This window comes from Diadema antillarum, unplaced genomic scaffold, assembly GCF_040938485.1.
Source record: "Diadema antillarum isolate AM-2024a unplaced genomic scaffold, OU_Dant_1.0 scf00000128, whole genome shotgun sequence".
NCBI classification, from domain to species: domain Eukaryota; kingdom Metazoa; phylum Echinodermata; class Echinoidea; order Diadematoida; family Diadematidae; genus Diadema; species Diadema antillarum.
In genome coordinates, this window is record NW_027271017.1 from 2,933,197 (window position 1) to 2,953,118 (window position 19,922).

The 19,922-nt window shown below is 39.5% G+C and overlaps 1 protein-coding gene across 1 annotated transcript in view; it reads left to right on the forward strand.

Annotated features, from left to right (window-relative positions):
• LOC139720409 (integrin beta-1-binding protein 1-like) overlaps window positions 1-19,922 on the forward strand; it is a 30,808-nt gene that overhangs the window by 9,948 nt on the left and 938 nt on the right. The window contains exons 2-5 of the mRNA XM_071631770.1: window positions 6,786-6,903; window positions 11,822-11,952; window positions 15,569-15,703; window positions 16,353-16,496. Of these exons, the coding sequence (XP_071487871.1) occupies window positions 6,786-6,903; window positions 11,822-11,952; window positions 15,569-15,703; window positions 16,353-16,496 (528 nt within the window). The remainder of the gene's footprint in view (window positions 1-6,785; window positions 6,904-11,821; window positions 11,953-15,568; window positions 15,704-16,352; window positions 16,497-19,922) is intronic.

Genomic DNA, 19,922 nt, shown 5'->3' on the forward strand with positions numbered 1-19,922 from the left:
TACAGCTTGTTTGTGGATTAAACTCTCTTTTAAGGGGTCAAAAATGATAAAAGACGAGCAAACACTATAAATATAATTCATGCATCAATTGATACACATTTGCGCACGTAAATCTCAAGAAAGAAGTTTCACGTGTAAGTTTTGGTGTCCCCATAACTGCTTACACGAGAAACCTATAATTTATGAGTGTGGAATCCATATTAAGGACCAGTGTTGAACTGTTTGTTGTTATTTTGGTAGCAATCACATAATTTAAAAGATTTCAAGAGAAAATTGGGGTAATATAGATAAATTTGAAAAAAAAAAGACCAAATTATAATTTTCACTCACGTGGCTTTGGTGTCCCTCTAAATATTACGTCAGGGCACAGTGATAGCTAATTTTTTTGTGTCTTATCACAACAATAATTGCTCCTCATTGGCATATTTTACAATGTAGCTGTGGTTTCTTTGTAACAGGTATAAAAAATTGACCACACTATTAATTTGAAAAAAAAAAGCAAAAATGATATTTGGTGTCCCCCTTATACACAAGAAACATGGAAGAATCTTTCTCCTGGCAAAAAATAGGGGTTGTGTAATTTTTTCAATAGTATACTAGTAGTTAATTTCTTACTTCAAAATAATCACGTCTATTGAAACAAACATGGAACTAGTTTGAAATATGTGGTAAGATGCCAAAATAGATGGTTCACCGTGTAAGGACACCAATGGTGTCCCCTTTACATGGTGAACCAGTTTTTCCCCATACACTGCAATTTGGTATGCTGACTTCCTTCAATTTCAATTCAGAATGTTAATTTTCAGTCAGTTTTCAAGGGACTTACTCAATATGAATGTTTTTTAAAGTTATGTTGAACAAAAATCTGATTTTCTGATTTTATTGGCAAAATAGGCATGTCACAAAGTGGGTCCCTATTTTATGGAATTACCCAAATGGATTTTACTTCTCTCTGAAAGTCTCTTGTATGGTTACTACTATGAGTGACTTTGGCCATTCTGAGATTTACTAAATTCTGTCTGTGATGACTATCATGTGATGACTTCATGAAATGGACCCCTGGTCAACAGATTAAAGAGGAAATCCGCTCCTAAAATAAATAAACTTCAAAAGAAAGAGAAAAATGTTCCCTACAGAATGATACGAAAATGATGAAAATCAAATTTAAGAGACATAACAAGGAAGATGTGACATTGTGAAATTTCACATTTTTTTTTGAAAAACATTTCTTGACCAGTCCCTGTGAATATTCGAATTAGCAAGTTGATGATGTCATGCTCTCACAATTTCTTAAATTCATTTCATGTGTAGAAATGACAAAAATCTCACATTTCAGAGTTCTGTGTAGAAAACTTGTCTTAAAACCACCCAAAATTAAAAAACAAAAAACAAATGTTAACTCTGATATATCTTGGTACAAAGTATATGAGAACATGCTTTTACTTGTATTAGCTAAACTAAATAAAAGAAAAAAAAATCCAAATTTCATATAACATACATGAAAAATTGAGAGGGTATGACATCATCAACTTGCTAAGTAATATTTATCATATTTATTTGTACAGCTTGTATGTGTATTTTTTATGATTAATATCATACAATGTAATATATATATATTATAATTTATTTATTTTTTTTTTGGGGGGGGACATTTGCATCGATTTGTATAGGCAGCAATATAAAGTGGTTTTACTGGAGATGTGTTGTGGCATTTGGCCAGTATTACACAAGAGTGCTTGTCCTGTTTAAAAATTGGTGGACTTTGAGTCTAAGATGTATTAGCATTCCCCTTTCTGCTTCCTACAGTATTTGCCCCTTTGTTCACGAAAGCTCTTGGTGTATATAAAGACTTGAGAAGTCGGGATTGGGGCTCTTCAAACAGATCAAGTCTTGCATACTAAAAGAAAGAATGAAAGGAGGGGGGGAGGATGCTCTCTGTATACAGAGCGATGTGTCAGAAGGTCCTATCTTTCAATCGTAGAAAGACTTTCATAGTTCACTATCAGCCCAGCAGCATTGATGGAGGCACTTCCGTGGGACGACGAGAAATAACATGCAAAGCCCAAATGTCAAAGTAAGTGTGATATCAAACTGTCGTTGCGCTTTCGCCTTATGACTGATTGGACGAGTAAGACCCAGTGTGGAGTGATGGGTTTCCTCTCTGGCTTTTTAGGCCCCTTCTTGAGTTGGCAAGTTCCCCCCTTCTCTCTTGCTCTCTCTCGGCTTTACCAGAACCAAGGGTACATGTAGCTCAGAACCCCCTGTACATGGTCCGTTCGTCCGTGTGGAATTGGCCACCATGGCAGTGTTGACTCGCGATGAAAAGAGTCGCATAGAAAGGGGAAGCTGTGCCATGTAAGAACAGTGTTGCGGGACCTTGTAGCATGATTTTTATCGCGGCCAAAACTGAAACATGCACAGAATATGTGCTTTGCCCCCCCCCCCCCCCCCCCCCCCCCCCCCCCCATCTGCGTGTTTTCAGATCAGGGAAATGTGATTTATTTCAGGGCTAATGTGGCATTGCCCCATCTCTTGAACTATAATACATACACCTGATCTTTGTCTGAGATAAACTGTACCGCGGATTTCAACCCCGTCAAAGTTGTCAATATTAGATTCTCTTTATTACAAGCAGAATGCATACAAGTCATTTACGTGTTTACATTAAACTAGTTGATAGAAACTGCCAAGTGGCTTTTCCTTTTGTGACACATTCTGCGATGAAAGAAAGATAAAAAAGTTAGAAGCCTTATATAATGCTTTAAACTATAATTACTTACATGATTTTACTGTGAACCATCTGAAGTACATGAACACTGTGTATTTCAATGATACGGTTGTACCGCATTGTTACATATGAAGAGTTTGTTCGCAAAAACCGGTATGTCCATTTTTGAAGATTTTGAAGTACTGTACGGTCTCTGTCATAAAGTACAAAATAATACCTTTTAAATGATATACAGCTGTATTGGTCACTACATTATAAAGGTATATTTTTGAAGTTATGGTCAAAAGAAGCAAAAATGTTCTTATTATTCTCCTTATTTTTCTTGACCTTTAATCACAAATATCTCCATTTGGCAAATATGGACTCATCGGTTTTTGCGAACAAACTCTTCAATATACCCGGTAATGTTATTAATGTATATGATGTTCAGGATAAAATGCCTGTGAAGCCATTTGAAAAAAGTAATGTAAATGCAGGCTTTATGAATGAATGTGCCATACATTATGTGGTTGACAGTACAGGGAAGCACATACAATTGTACCTATTTTAGTCATGTGTTCATCTTCGTGCCAGTACTGATGAAGAGAACTTTCCAACTTTCCTACTTGGAGGGAGAATGAACCTTGTGGGTCGACAGCCCGACTGAAACTCTCACTCTCGTCTTCTCCACCACGACCCTCACTGACCCCGTAAGCAATTTGTACCCATCCTGTTATGATTCAATTCAAAACTGGAAGCTTGCGCCCCTCCAGGGGTGGATTTTCACCACCTTGGCGTTTCCGTGCTGGAAGAGGGGGGAAACGGAACACCAATCAAAGGGGACATACCAATGGAGGGGTGGGAATTATTTTTATCATAATTTCAGCTCTCTGAAGTTGTCTATGCTCTGTTTGTTTTGCCTTTTGTGGTTAATTCATCAGAGAGAACTTTGGGATACTGAATTAGGAAGTGTGAATATTTTTTCCTTCTTCTATTTAAAGAAGTACATTATGATCCACAGATGATTTCTCTATCCTGTGAGATAATGAAATAGAAAAAGAAACAGAAACTAGAATCTTTTCAGGGGTACAGTTAGCTGTAGTATTGAATCAATTCTTTTGTCGAATATCGTTAACGTACACACGTATACAATGTACAATTTGTACATGTCCTCTGAGACCAGGCAGTTTGTAATGATTTGAAGTATTTTTTCTCTCATGCATCAAATGAAACTATTACTTAACCTGAAAAAGTGCACAATCATACACTGTACAATATTTAAAGGGTTTGGGTGTTCAATTTGTAGCATTTTCCCCACAGGATTATTAAAGGCAGAAATCATCATTACTTGAATGACACTTCACATTACTGCATGTTTGTAACAATAGCATTGGAATTATAATACCCGTAATCCTCCTTGGTACATCGTATGAGAAATATGCAACAACTACATAATTGTATAAAGAGAGGGATACATGTTGTAGTTCCGCTACAGAGAGAGAAACAGAAAAAGGGATGGAGAGAGAGGGGGGGGGGGGATTACAACAATAAACATGTGGTAGATGGAATTGTAAATTCCTTTGTTGTTGTTGTTGTTGTTGTTGTTGTTCAGAACCTTATTATGTGAAAGCCATTGTCAGTTATCCAGTGATGTAAAATACAAATTGTACAGTAGTTATGACTTAATAGATGAATGTGCATGGGATCAAATGACAATACACGTATTAGTATGGTCATGTATTGGGTTCATTGTGTTTGGCAGTATCCATATGTAGCGCTTTTCCACCATGTTTTGGGTACAAAAAGCTCCCTTATTCAAAGATAAACAACACTTTACTTTGACCTTCCCTAAAGTAAAGTCCCACACAATATTGAGATGAATGAGAGTGCAATCACATGAATATGATAGTCCAAGTTTCACCAATTTTATATCGAAGACCTAGAAAGTTATGAAATTTAGTAATATCACTCAAATGTTTCGCGAATTGCATGAAAATTATGGAAGTTGGTGATGTCATCACCTTCAAATCTCCCTTAATAGTGGCTTTGTACACAAATATTAGATTCAAATCATGGTCTGGGGCACTGAGTCATCAAAATCCAACTTGTAGCAGCTTACAGCTCACTCACCATTACATACAAAGTCATCAGTGCTGGGTTTAATATTACAGTTGTACATGATCACAATACAAATTTGATCTATCCATACATGTGTGTCTTTCATACTATTTTCTTCATTTGAACCCGTTGAAGATGAGTCCCAAGTATACTCCCGCAGGTGTCAGATGGGAAATGCATGCTCTTACAGTAAAATTACAGTAGTCCATCCTCAACAGGTTAATAATTAAATGCCAAAAAAGGGACATTTCATAAGATTGGTGTACACTTCAGTGAAGTCAGAGGGCAAGGACTTTATCACCAAGTCTACCACTTGTTTGCGACTATTAGGTAAAATACTGGTGCTTTTTATCAGGTGCTACAACCTCACAACAGACAGGATAACTCACTTGATGTAGACTCTCAATAGGCCTTGTGAGACCCCCAAATAAGCCTTTTTCTTCAAAAATGTCAGACTTCTCACAAAAAATGCAAAATAATACGTTGTATATAAAACCTATTAAAGTAGTAATATTCTTTTCATCTCATTCTGCTCTTTAATATGTTAATAATGGCAGCTATGAAAAACATGATAATAATTGAGATTATAACACATCTTAATGTGCAAGCAGTTTTTCAAACTTCGTTCATCAACCGTAAAGAAGTATGAAGACGGTACCTTGTTATCTCAGGGCCTCACAAAGTGCCGAGCGACCCTTGATTGACCTGCACGTAGGTGGGATTATGGGAAGAGCTAAATTTGCAACTGCATTAGCATCACGATGAAGCGCAGTGTAATCTGAAAAATGTTGAATCTGATCTCGCTGGATGCTAAGGAAGTCATTGACAGAGCCAGGTGCGAGTCGATCGACTTCGATTTGTGGAATCAACAATGGCTAATTTTGGAGTCTCAGAAGACCTCCTCCATGTCAAATGATTAGTTGTTGTTTTTTTGTTCTGTTTTGTTTAGAGATGAAAAATTTCTTAAGCTTGTGCTTGTTGTAGTTCACAGATTTGATTAAAGAAGACAAGATGTGATTTTTAAAAAAGAGAGAAAAAAATGGATTATGATGACGTGTTTGTTTGATGCAGATTCCTTGTAAGAATAATGTTTCTTGTTAATTAGAAAAAGGAAATCATAAATTTGGATGGAACCTTCACCTTCAAAGCACACCATGTATAGTTAAACACAGTGACAAAAGTAGCAGAACATTTTTTTTTTTTTTTTGGGGGGGGGCGGGGGATCTCAAGGCTAAAGCTGTGCCAAATTTTTTGTTACATTGTATGTGTACATTTTGTACATATTGGGTAAGAATTATTTTCCATTTCGGTGTTTATTTTATATTTCAAACCTGAAATGATTTCGCTTTTTATACGCTGTATGTTACCAAATGCTGATGATGTATGTGAAATGCTCATTATTCCAGCTGTCACGATGCCAAGTTTTTGCATGGAGATAATAGCATTATTGCCTGTCTTTGTTCTTTAAATAGCAGCTTAACCTCAAATAGCCCAACCTAACAAGAATGGAATTTGCTAATTTTGTGGGGGAAATCACAATTTGCTGTAGTGTTCAGACACTCACTGTGGCGATAATCGAATGAGGGCGCTATTTCTCAAATAATCAAGATAATTTTTAAATAATCACAAGAAGCTGTTCTTAAACATAGTGAATAATACACGTACTAACAAATTTCATCACTTTTTTGAAGCACTCTTTGTCTTGTGGAGCTTGTTTTTCTCATTTCATTGCTTCGTATCTACGCAATATCTTTAATTATGGTAGTATTAACCTAGCAGCTCAGATTCCTCAAACTGGGAACATTGGTAATAGAATGCCTAGCATATTTATAGGAAGTAGCCTTTCAGATGTGTGTGCTAATCAATGTACAGTTGTACATAGTATCACTTATTCTACAAAGTATTCTACCATCTTAATGATTCCCTTTTCTCATGTCCTTGACCCTTTTGCCCCCTGCAGGTAGATCCTGGTTACGGGTATCCCCCGGCTGCCGCGCCCCTGCGGCCAAACCAGCACTCTGCGCTGAGGACGGGCTACAAAGAGACAGGAGGCATGGTAGCGGAGCGAAAGCCCCCCTGTGAGTAGCCTTAGATACCCCATGTAGACAGGAGAGTTCCATGTGTGTGTGTGTATTATCCCAACAAACGAAACTAAAGCCCCAGTCACATAGACATCCCAGATCACCCTGGACCACCCCGGATCTGATCCGGGATGATCTGGGGAGAGATTCGTGTTGATGCCTTGGACATCTGTGTATGTCCGTGTAGATCCGCGGACATCTGGGAGGCCAGCACAGCAACTTTTGCTGTCAAAAACATCCGGCGTCATCCGGGGATTGCCGTGTTGGCAAAGCAATCCGGGGTGGTCCGTGTGGCTGCCGTGTAGCTGCCGTGTTGATCCGTGTACAAATGTAGATGCCGTGTTTGTCTGTGTAGATGCCGTGGTCTTTCTGCCCTATCCGTGTAGCTGCCGTGTTGATACCGTGTGCACAGTCATACCAACGCTCGTCGACACTCCATCGAGGTCGAAACTATCCCGGATCTCCCCGGATCTCCCCGGACTTCAGCGGATCTCCCCGGATCACTGTGTACAAACTGTAGATCCTTGAGCATCCGTGTTTATATGTGACTGGGACTTAAAGATTTAAACTTGATCCTGGAAGGTCAGCTATAACTGTTCACAACAGCACTGAGTATACGAAACTCATAGTAACTAAATTGGATTGGATTGGATTGGATTGGATTGGATTGGATTGGATTGGATAGGATAGGATAGGATAGGATAGGATAGGATAGGATTGGATTGGATTGGATTGGATTGGATTGGATTGGATTGGATTGGATTGGATTGGATTGGATTGGATTGGATTGGATTGGATTGGATTGGATTGGATTGGATTGGATTGGATTGGATTGGATTGGATTGGATTAGATTGGATTAGATTGGATTGGGTTCAATTGGATTCAATCACGTTTGATCGGAAAGGATCAGATAGTATTGAATGGGATTGAATTGAATTGCTTTGAATAGAATTGGATTGGATTCTGTTAATTGGACAGAATACATTCAATGTAATACGCTCAGTCAGTGTAATAAAACTGTAGGTAGTATGCTTATACAGAAATTCACATAGTCAGGAGATTGAATAAAGCTGTTGGTTTGTTTTGAAATTGTTGTCTTTTTATCTAACAAGTGGAGTAGAGGATATCTATTTAAAGACAACCCACTCAGAATGTAGCAATTCACAGTTTCATGCCCTGCAAAAATGAGTGGAACTCAGGCACACCATAACAGTCAAATTTTCATAGTCTAGGCAATTAATGTATAAGCCCAGCCTATGGCTGCTTTGGCATAGAGTGTACCAGCTGAATAATGTACACATCTTGCATGATGCCAGGCTTTGATCTACAATGTATTCATCGTGATGTGTAGCATGGATGTGTGTGTATGCATGTATGTTTGCATGTACACTATTATCCATCCTACAGGTAGATATAAGTTTTCAGAGCAGGTTCTTGTACAAGTAAGTTGCCTTCTTCTTCATCCCCTTCCTTTTGTAGGTTGCCAACAAAGTATTATTGAGTCAGAGTTTGAGTCTCATGGCAGTTCTGAGGACAGAGTTGTAGAGAGCTGTCTTTTCAGCATGTACTTGTACCCAGAAAATTCTGTTCCCAGAGCTTTAACCCATTGAGGACAGGTTGATTTTTCTACTACGTACACACGTACCCATAGACACTTGCCCGAGTATACCCGGGACTCGCCCTCAACGGGTAAAACAAAAACCTACACAATGTAGCTTTAGTGCTTCAAAATAGCTCTGAAATGCGAGTTAATGATATAAACAACCAATGTACAACTCTTAATCTGTACAATCAATGTTTAAGTAAATTGTTAGATATACAAAATGTGAACAATACTGTGATAAAATTGTATCTAGAATAAACCACCAACATCTTACGGTTTATTGAGAAAAAATAGTAATATCTCCTGTATTTTAGGCTCTATTGTGAAATTTTTATGCAGTAGGTTGTTTTGTGATACGGGGTGTACAACTGACTTTCACATTATGCATCAAATGTGTTAAGTCAAACATTTTTTAAATCACTGCTTCCAATTGTAAATAGTTCCTTTAAACACCCTGCAACTCGTCATTGTGATATCAGTGGGATTAATATACCTACAAGTGTTTTTCATGCCACCTGCAAAACTGCTCTGAAAACGAACGAATCTTGAAATGTCTCTAAAATATGTCTGGCTGAAGGTTTGTCCACGCAGATCCAGCCGAGTGGGCCCTGTTTAGAGGAACCCATGGACTGTCGAGTGCACTCTTCAGTCGTAGGAGTAACAGCAGCGCAATCGGCAATCAGCCGAGGAGACACTGATCTCTCCCTCGCGTCGAGAGCCTAATAAGAGAAAGGGATCGGAGGAGGGGCGAATGCCTACCCCAATTTCCTCCAACAAGCCACCATCGCTCTCTCATTCTCTCTCGGCAGAGCCGAGGCGTCGAAACGCAGCCAGGAGAAACGACAAGAAGAACACAAAAATCTCAGGAAACCAAAACTTTTCAAAAGTACACTTTCAGAATCTTGTCCCATACAAGGGAGATGTGCAGCTGCTGTCGGAGTCGACCGTTGGGATTTCATGGCGAGCCGAGATTCTGCTGGGGACGATTTATATCTCCTGCGGTTATGCGGTCATTTGTGGTCCTTTTTTGTCTCGGCTGTCTGTTTCTGTTTTGAGTCTTCGTAGTTGCCGTTTTTTGTCCCCCTCCTCGTCCCAAGAATTGTTTGAATTATAATGGACCACGTATATTTCCAAGCTGTCCAAGAAACACCTGTTTCATCATACTTGTAGGACTGCAGCTCGATGGTGGCATTTTCAGACATTCCCAGTTGTTCTGATTTACAGACTTATCCTTACCATAATCTCATTAATTTAATACAACTGTATTATAAGTCACAGTTTTCATGATCTCAAATTTGTTTGAACTAGTATTTTAATCTTATATGAATCTGGTTGTTTTGCAGAACAAAGCAAATTTGTTCAGTGTCTCTGCTTTACTTCAATGCCTTGCACTTTTATCTTCGTTAGAATACTTTTTCTCTCCTTTTTTTTTTCAAAAACCAAAATAGCAACCACAAACCAACTTGAATTACAGTACCTTGCACAAACACAACTGGCTATCTTGCAGAAAACTCTCTCAAGGTTATGTACATGTATGGTCATGCTCCCAAATAGGGACAACACAGATTTAAAGATCTTTGGTATACAATTTTGTACACAGATGTGTATGTTTCAGTGCCTGATTGCTTTTACCGAGTCTTCATGTCTGTGTTTACTTCCAAGAGTATAGGAAACAATGGAGATACATTGAATTGTAATCCCAGTTGAAATATGAATTTCCTTGTCTTCAAATATTGTACCACCAAATGTCAATCAAGAGTCTTTCAAATACCAAACTGAAATTCAGGCCCATTGTCCATACTTTCCCTTTTTTACTAGTAGCATGATATCATAATACTTTTGTGGGTTATGTCATTAGGCACTGTGGTTGTGCTCTTATGCAGGAAGCTGTAAGGCATGGGTTTGAGTCTCACAGGGTGCCCCCCCCCCCCCCAGCTTGGTGCTCTGAATGAACAGTAGATGCATCTCAATTTGACTGTGTCCAGCTCATCCTCACCTATCACGCCGAAACATGCACAACATGTGGACACACTTTAATACACGTACGTGACACACTTTTTAGACACACACGTGTAAGGCACACACACGCATACACAGAGACACACATGCACCGAGGGGGAAAAAAAAAAGAGAGAAAGAAAAAGGCACGGATCCATATATATACCGGGATGTTTCATCCATCACTTTATTAACCTTCTAATAGGAGTGGATAATTGCGTTCAGCCCAGACCCACCCCCTTCCTGTTACACTCCTAATCTCATTTGTACCTCATCCCCTGTGGAGAGGGAGGGAGGGGGGCAGGGATCTACCTCCAGTTTTACCCAGATCCAGAAGAATCTGAGCCAGAGAGAGTCGAACGGCGTCTCGGCTGGAACATGTGTGCCTCCGTCACGAGCTCAGATATATCTTGATTTGCACTTGTCGCCGCGGAGAGCTAACGATAAGGAACGCTTCGCTCATCAGTAATTCAATCAGCATAATCATCATTTTTCTTCTCTTTTTTTCGGGGAAGAAATGTGAGTGACTTCGGAGCTGATTGATGTTGAGGCAAGTGGATCGATGGGGCGGGTGGGGATTTGAAATTGATACAAGCCTCTGAAGTCAGTTATAGCTTGATAGTATCAGTCAGCAAAGACGTGTGGATTAACTCACTGTGAGACACAAACTCCAAATGTCATAGGAGCTTGTGCTGCGTGTATGGATAGCTGAAAAGGGGCAAAAAAAAAAAAAGAGAGAAATATTCACCCACATGATTTTTTTCATTTCTATGATTCCTCTTCATATTTCCTGACCACCCAAGCTTTATATGAGCAATGAAGAAATGGTTGAGATGTTGAGGATTTTAATGCATGGCTGCTTTTGTGAATGTGACTTGTACAGATATGCTTTTAATTTGCAGATATACTGTGTACAAAGTATTGTTTCTCCTTTTTTTAAAAAAACTTGACAGGTCATGTGCAGTCTATACAGGGATGTCAGCATCTTGGAGGGAATATGACAAGATATGATTAGTCTTTGGAAGATTTCAATAGAGTACCTGTGCTAGCCTTTTTATGAACAGAAATTATGAAGTGCTCTTCCTTTTCCACAATGTTTCAGGGATTATTTGTGATATAAAGATTAAAAAGAAAAGAGTCTGATTCACAATCTTTAGCACATTGTACAAGCTACTCAGTTTTAATAGTCATTTTGCAAACTACAGAGACACTACAATGTAATCCCATGTTACATTTCGATTCATCTTTTTTTTTCTTTTATGGAATAACACCCACTTTAGTTTCATAGATTTTTTTCCACTTATTCTTTGCAGTTGTTCGGGACCCGCTGACTCTCTCTGTAGATTTCCTGGTGAGGTATGTTGGGATGATTGCCACTGCCCAGGGGCTTCAGCACTCACAAGAAGACCACCTAGACCTGATCCAGGCCCTAGACCAGGCACAGGTTTGGACCAATAAAAACTTTCTGCTATTCCAGTTTCAGGGCCTGCTCTGAATAGACCTGCGTGTACAAGTACAACATACTGTAAAAGTGGTTTCTTTTGCGTACAGATACTTTCGCGGTTTCCATCAGTGCCGACTTTTTCGCGTGTGTTTAAATTCGCGGTCGGCAAAATCTGTGAATTCACAGTCAGCAAAAACTGTTTTATTTTGCACATGAAAACTCAAACTATAATCCAATTATTCTTTTATTTATTAAATAGAAATTAAAAATAAATGCAGGCTTACCTGAAATCCTGTCTCTCAAGTACTTTATAACATGCTTGTACCTACATTGCGCGGTATCGCTGTGTGTGTGTTGACCATCAACACTCTCAATGCGCGAAATCTTTGTGTGTGCATGTGCGCAATAGCGTTGTAACAAGCGGCGAGTTCAAAACATTTTCGCGTGATGTTTAAATTCGCGGTTCAACCTCAAAGCGCGAAAAGCGCGAAAATAAAACCACCACGAAAGAATCCACTTTTACACTAGTGAAGAATTGCTGTAGTCCTTTACTTTGTTCTATTCTTTTCAAACAAATTCCAGGCCATAGACCAGGCCAAACTGGACCGAATCTAGTGTTTCCTACCAAATTCCATAAATTCAGAGTAGCCTAAAGGCCCCGTTTACACCAAAGCTTTGCCATGGCCCAAGCTTGGCGTAAACAGTAATGTGAGTCCGAGCCGCGGCCCAATTTTAGCTACGTACAGCCCCTTTTCTCTGATATATTTTACTGTAAGTGCACAACATTGCGGGCAAGTGGACCAGGCATTTGGTGTGAATTGGGCCTAAAAGGCATGCAGTGAAATATTTATGGAGGTCTTTCACCTTCTAGCTGTGGAGCCATGTCAGCATTGAAATGTGATGGCCAAGCCTGAACCGGTAAGATCTGAGTCTACGAGCCAAATATTATGTGAGGGATTACACTGTACAACTGTACTCGCACCATGTGGTTTTCGTCAGTTTATTTGTCACATGGCCTCACTAACTCCTCACACTCTTCAAAAGATTTGGCACCGATCTCCTGTTATGCCATTGTTGGCGAAATCCTCCATGGAGCGGTGCCATGAAGGAAGATTTTATATAAGAAAAAGAATCCCTCTTCAAGTATTTCCGTATCAAATCAAAAAGGAATTTTGCTGCATTAAAGTCACTATCTTGTCATCAGTGCATTGGCAGGCACCTCTAAATTTTTTTTAGCATTTGAATTGAGATTCAGCAAATGTGACCGATTTTAAATGGAAGAACACATCCTTTAATAATCAATTGATGTAGAACAATGCATTGCTATACAAATGATGCACAGGATAGAGTGTGTTAGTGTAGGCGTGGTGCACTCGAGGGTATTTACAATTGTGAAACATGCACGAGGCGAAGCCGAGTGCATGTTGCACTACATTGTAAATACCCGAGAGTGAGCTATACGCCTCCACTAACGCCACGAAATAATCCTGTGCATCATTTGTTTTATAAAATGGGTCGAAAATTCGAAAACTAACAGCATTTTTCAGCGTTTTTCACGTACCTTTGTGGGTCAAGACGTCCGAAGATGTTCGTCCCAAACATTTACTGTTGTACGCACATCGCACTCGGAACTCCCGCACATAAGTATGATGGGGGGTTGGGTTTCCGGACACTTAAGTTCCCGCATGAAAACTTACTTATTTTACATAGAATATGCACCCTTTACCTTAAAGACTTGATATAGACTCCTCATATAGGCCTACTAGACAACATACTCTGAAAACGGCATGAGAATTAACCTGCTAAATCGTTGGATTTGCCCTTCAAAGTGACTCCATGTACGCGTCCGGTCCCACAACGCTTGGTCTACTGTACACTGTACGTATGATACGTACGCCACACATGCACAAGGGAAGAAAGGCCGGCTGGCCGGCAGCCCGAACTAGAAGTTGTTAACAGGATTGACAGCGCGTATGCATGCAATTCAAAGGAGCTGCCGCGCGCACAGACGATCGGCAATAGGATTTAACACGCAGTGCAATGGGACTGAGTAACCAAAGCACGTGTGACTCATTTCAGCGCTTCCTATTGGCTACATTCTTGAACCCATTTTATAATGCATGATAACATATTTCTTCCAATAAAGAACATGTACTGGAAAACACGATATTTTCGTGGCATGAAATTTTCACAAATTCGAGCCAACGGCCTTTGACATTTTTGCATGTTGCCTCTGACATTCTATGCATATAGTGTAGACAAGAACTTTTGCGTGCATTTTAATTTCGCAAATCTTGGCTCTCGCGAAATTCGCAAAATTAAATTGCACGCGAATATTCCTCATTTTACAATACATTACTTACAAGTTTTGTAGAATGAGCTAACACCCTCAGGTTCCTAAAAAAAGGCTCCTCAAAAATTCTGCGGTCGAAGTGAACAGAGGAACAGAATGCTCAAATCAAAGAGGATTTTTACTCTACCTGACACACTAGGAAATGTAGGATACAATAATGGCAATGTACAGTCCATTGTTTGTGATTGATACGTACAACTGTATAAAGTGAGTATGATGTTATGGGGCAGTGCTCTTTTATCACAGTTTGGAGTGGTGGAATAGAGACATAAAGATCAGAGAGGACATAATGAGACTTAGGCCTCATGGGGCAGATACATGGGACTTCATGGGACAAGGACAGACAATTGTACATTGTGCAAGTTGACACAGCAGCAAGTGAAGTTGTGTTCAGAAGTGCTCACACCACACATTGGTCATGTAATTTGATAGGAGAGCTATTAATTGGGGAGCTGTCATAATATAAAGCAGGAAGTAACAGGAGAGGCCCCCCTTTGAGGCCCCCTCCCCTTTTTAGGAGCGAAGGGGTTGCCAGTAATTATAGTGACATACATACAGGGTAGCATCCTAGGAGCTTCAGTGGTTCACTGGATGGTCCGTCTGCATTAGATGGAGCAGGTTCTTGGTTTAATTCGTAGGAGGAGTCAGACCCATTAGAAGTCTTCTCCATTTTCATTTCATTTGATTGATTATCTTTAAAGCAACAACCTGGGTTTTCTAGGGGGTCAACATTTGCTTTTGTACTTATCTTTTAAAAATCATGAGAGTGCAGTGTGTAAAAACAATTTGCTACTCGCTATGCAACTAGGGTGTATAAATCTTTGTAATTTACTATGCAAAGAATAGGAAATACAAGAATAAAATAAGTGTTTGTTGATTATCGTACTTGAAAATTAAAAGTCTTGTAAATTATCATGCAATTTATTATGTTCCTTAAAAAGAATGTGGAGAAAAGTTGAGGAGGTTGAATATACGTACATTGTACATGTAGCCTGTAGGATAATGCATCAAAATTCATAAAAGACAACTGTACATGTATGAAGAGAAACACAAGAAAGGAAAAAACAATTTACATTAATCTTTAATCTGCTTGAATATCACTGCTAAAATAAAGAGTCCATGTGGATGTACAAGATGTAGATTTTACTCAGTAGATGACAAGCTTTGCTTTATCATCCATCCTTGCTGTAACTGTAACTCTCCCTTTCTTTGAGGTGAATGTCACTTTGAATATTAAAAGGTGTTAATCTGCACCCTCAACAGATGGATGGTCAGTTCAAGTTTGCGGAGAATGACCAGGACTTTGTCACGCTCAACCTCTCCAAGTACGGCATGAAGATAGTGGAGAAACTTCCGCAGGACCGGTATCAGGTTCCACCTGGCATGAGACCGCCACAGGTAGGTTGGACAAGATACCCCCCCCCCCCTTCCCCTTTTTGGTTCCACGACATTTGCTCCTGCGACAATTGCTTCCATGAAATATTTAAACGCTAAGCCAAACATAAATTCTACCCACAAACATTTTGTAAACCTAGCCCTAATCCTAATCCCTACACCAGACTAAACCTAAAGCCCTATTACAATCCTAGCCGTAAACCCGAAGTCGTTGGAGAAAATATTAAAGACCAAAGCAATAGTTGCAAGAGCAAATGCTGTGTCACCCACTTTTATCCTGTCTATTAAACCATTAGTAATTGAACTGCCAGAAACCTCCCGTCAAGATTACTCGCTAAAACGCCTGAAACGTGTCTGCTTTTTTTATGCTTTACTATTTTCATTGTCTTCATATAGAATATATGTTAAAATTACATAGTGTAAAGCGGAATTATAAATACTGATATTGATGATGCAAATATAGTCTTTCAATTCTATTCTTATCACCCCTCAGGGGTGACAGTAGAGTTTGACATTAGCGTCACCTCTCCTCTTTATTTCTTTCATTATACCCTTCCCCAATGCCACACTTCCGTATCCCTCCCCCCAAAAAAAAACAAAACAAAAACAAAACAAAACAAAACTATCATAATGATGATGAACACGAATACAGGTAGTACGTTGGAGACATGGTCTGGTAGAAATCATCCGCGCCGTCCACTACGAGGACAGCTTGGGCCGGCAGTTGATGGCGGTCAAGCTTGGTCAAGAGGGGGAGGAGGTCTACGACTGTCTACTGTTTGAATGTACTCACCAGGTAAGCGATGTGTGAGGGTTCAATTTCTCTTGTGTGACACGGTGGTCCCACCTGGCCTTATAATACTGGTCCTTACTAGTGTCATTTGAATTTAATGAGGTTAGTATACAAATAATGCTCAAGTGAGATTGTGTTTAATTAGTGGAGATGCAGCACATTCAAGAGCATGTACAATGGTGCAACATTTTGCATGATATTGTGATACCTTGAAGTGTGCTGCATTTCCCGTATTACATCACAAACTTAAACCTGTGCATTATTTGATTTATAAAGTGGGTTTGTGGACTATGATATTGGCTGGTAAAACGTATTTCAGTACAATGGGGCCACTCGTCGATTTGGTTGTGCCTACCACTGTGTGAATCAAAGCGATTGCTAACCCACTGAGGATAGGCTGATTTTACTACAACACACATTTCCCATAGACACCGGCCCGAGTATACTCCGGACTTGTCCTCAACGGCTTTACAAGGTTCGTGCTGCATGCACAGGTCACAGCTACACTGTACATGTATCTGCCGTAAAATACGACACAGTGCTGTTATGCTTTCTTGCACCCTTTTTGCACTCCAGTGCATTAGTGAACAAATGCAGAAAGCACAAGCGACTCCTTTCAGCAGTATTGAACCCGTTTTGTAATATTGTTCACCTTTACAGTTTGTGTGTATGTGGGTATTAAAGTGTTCACACTGCTCCTTTAAGATATATAAACTGGATTATCGCCTTCCTTTGTTCGAAAAGTTGGAGTCCCATCTGCAGCAGAATTAGAGGCATGCCCACCCATGGGTCCCGTGCGTGAAGATCTGGTTTGTGCCACCAAGTGTTTGGCCACGTTGCCAAGGGGTAGGTGTGCTCACGCCCCGATCATGGCGAGGATCCTTCTTGGGAAGTCCTGCGCACGTGAAGCGGCGCGGAGATATCGAATCCTTCTGTGGTCAAAACCGTTCCCAGGAATTTTATTGGTGATTCGTCCGTCTCAGCCTCCAGATGTATTCCTCCTAATGCACTGCAGAGTCAAACATGCCCATGAGTCAGTTTTTACATTCAACTTCTGGGCGTAGACACCGAATATTCTCAGTGTACTGTGAGACGACATTGAGCCATTTAAAGACAAAGAGCATGCTGACTTTCTATTTGTGTGTGTGTGTGTGTGTGTGTGTGTGTGTGTGTTTGTGCATTTTCTCCTGTTTTCATCACATCGACAGGTGTTTGTCCCATGCTCTCTGTCTCTCTCTCTCTGTTCTCTGTACAAAACAGAGCCAAAAAGTAGCGATAAAGATATTTGTTAAACTAATGATGATGATTGTAATTGTCATGACACTTGTATAAATGCATTATTATGATATCAACATTAATATTGTAAATATTGTATAGTCATCATTGTTACCATCATTATGAAATAATAATGGTAGTATTAGGAAATAGTAATGGTGTCTACAACACCTGACTGTAAAGAGGGGGAATATGCCCTATTAAACACACATTTGCAATCAGGAATTGAATCACCAAATCTCAAGATCTGATTGAAGACCGTGTCTTTGAGTATTATTTTCATTGAGAACTGAAAGAAAGAGCATGATACTGCCGTAGAGGTTAATTCAAGGGTAAGGAAATAAATTAATAAAAAAATCATTGACTCCTTAGTTGGAATATGTGTGGATACTCTGATTTTTTAACTTGAATTTTATTTTTTTCTAAACTGATCACCTGAGGGCTTAGAACTGTTTTGAATTAAGAGGACAAAAATATAAAATACACTGTACTAAATCTAGATGTTTGACAAACAGCATGGTGGAAGAGAGATGTAGGTTTAAGAGGGATTAAGGTGTAGGACTGATAAATTCATGCCTGAATTCAAAAGGTTCTTTTTCCATTTAATTCTTAAGCACCCAAGTCCGCACTTTCCCCCCTCGGGAGGCGGAGAGTAGGGCTCCAGTGCCGAAATCTGGGGTTCGAAACATAACATCCCTGTCCCATCTCCATGCATTAAAATATCCTGCAGCGGTGATCGCTATCACTCGTTGATACGTCGAGCTGACTCAGCCGCCCAGCGTACCCACTCTCCCAATTTCTCTCCGCGCTTCGCGGGCTTTTACTGTCTTTCTCCGAGCCTTCCCATCGTTTCGCTTTCCTGCGTCTTTTATGTTTCCTGTCAGGGAGTTGAGACAAATTTCCCCCTCTCCCCCCCCCCCCCCCCCACCCCAACAGTGTGTGCCAAGTTTTGAAAATGTTTGTTTAATTACCAACCCTCTTACCAAGTTCCATGATAAGTGATAGTATCTTTATGTCTTCCTGGCAGTATGATCGGAAGTTATGTGTGCATGTCTCTTCTATAGTTGTCATATGTCTTTCCACAAATTTCCATCTTTTTAAAGTCATTGCTCTATTTTCTTTCTTTTTTAAACATTGCTTTCCATCATTCATCGCAATATTTCATGGAAAAAGATAATTACCATGACTCCAGTTTTCCCTCACATGTCAAATATGTGACCACCCAGAATTAAAGGCACTGTTTACCATCGGGAGCAGTGATTTGAAATTTTTGTGGAATTATCACATTTGATGCATATATATGTACTGTATGTAGTTCACTTGTAAACTCAAAACATCCTAACATTAAAAATTTGGCAGTAACATCGCAAATATAAGGAGATATCACTATTTTTTTTTCAATAAACCATAACTGTATATGGTTTAATCTAGAAACAATTTTAAGAAAAGTTTTTAAGAAAAAATTTCAACCGTCCTATTGAGGCTGCATAATAATCAGAAATTGAACTTGATGGGAAAATTAGAATTTCTCATTCCACAGTACAAAGCAATGGGGGAAGGGGAAGAGCTTACATATTATGATGTCAGGAAATTGCCAATTTGTGTCCGATAATCACAACTTCCAAAAAGTCATTGCTTTCTTTAAGAATTGGCTCAAACTTTTTTGCAGTCCTGCTCTTCCTATTTTTCTGCTTATATTCACACAAACTAATTTGCAGGGCGAGCTTTCCCTTTGACCCATAGCCTGCACGGAACAATTTTGTGGATTCTGTGTGGTGCAGTCACAGATCACCAATACGAAAGTAACCCCAAGTCAGTTCTTTCTTTTTACCATGTCTGAAAAATTGGACTCCTAGCTTTACAATGATACGCATTTTTAAGTTTATCAATGTTGGTTTTTTCCTGACCTTCATGATGCAACGTAGATATATTGTAGCTCATTGAGGACAAGCTGATTTTGCTATAACACACATTTCCTGTAGACATCTGCTTAAGTATACTCGATACTTGTCTTAAACGAGTTAATAAGGAATGTTGACTTTTTTAATAATGATTTGAATGCACATTAACACTTTGTGCCATGTCTGCATGCCCAGCTCAGTCGATGGGTTTGCCAATTTCACATATTTTGCTCATATGCATAACCACACAGGG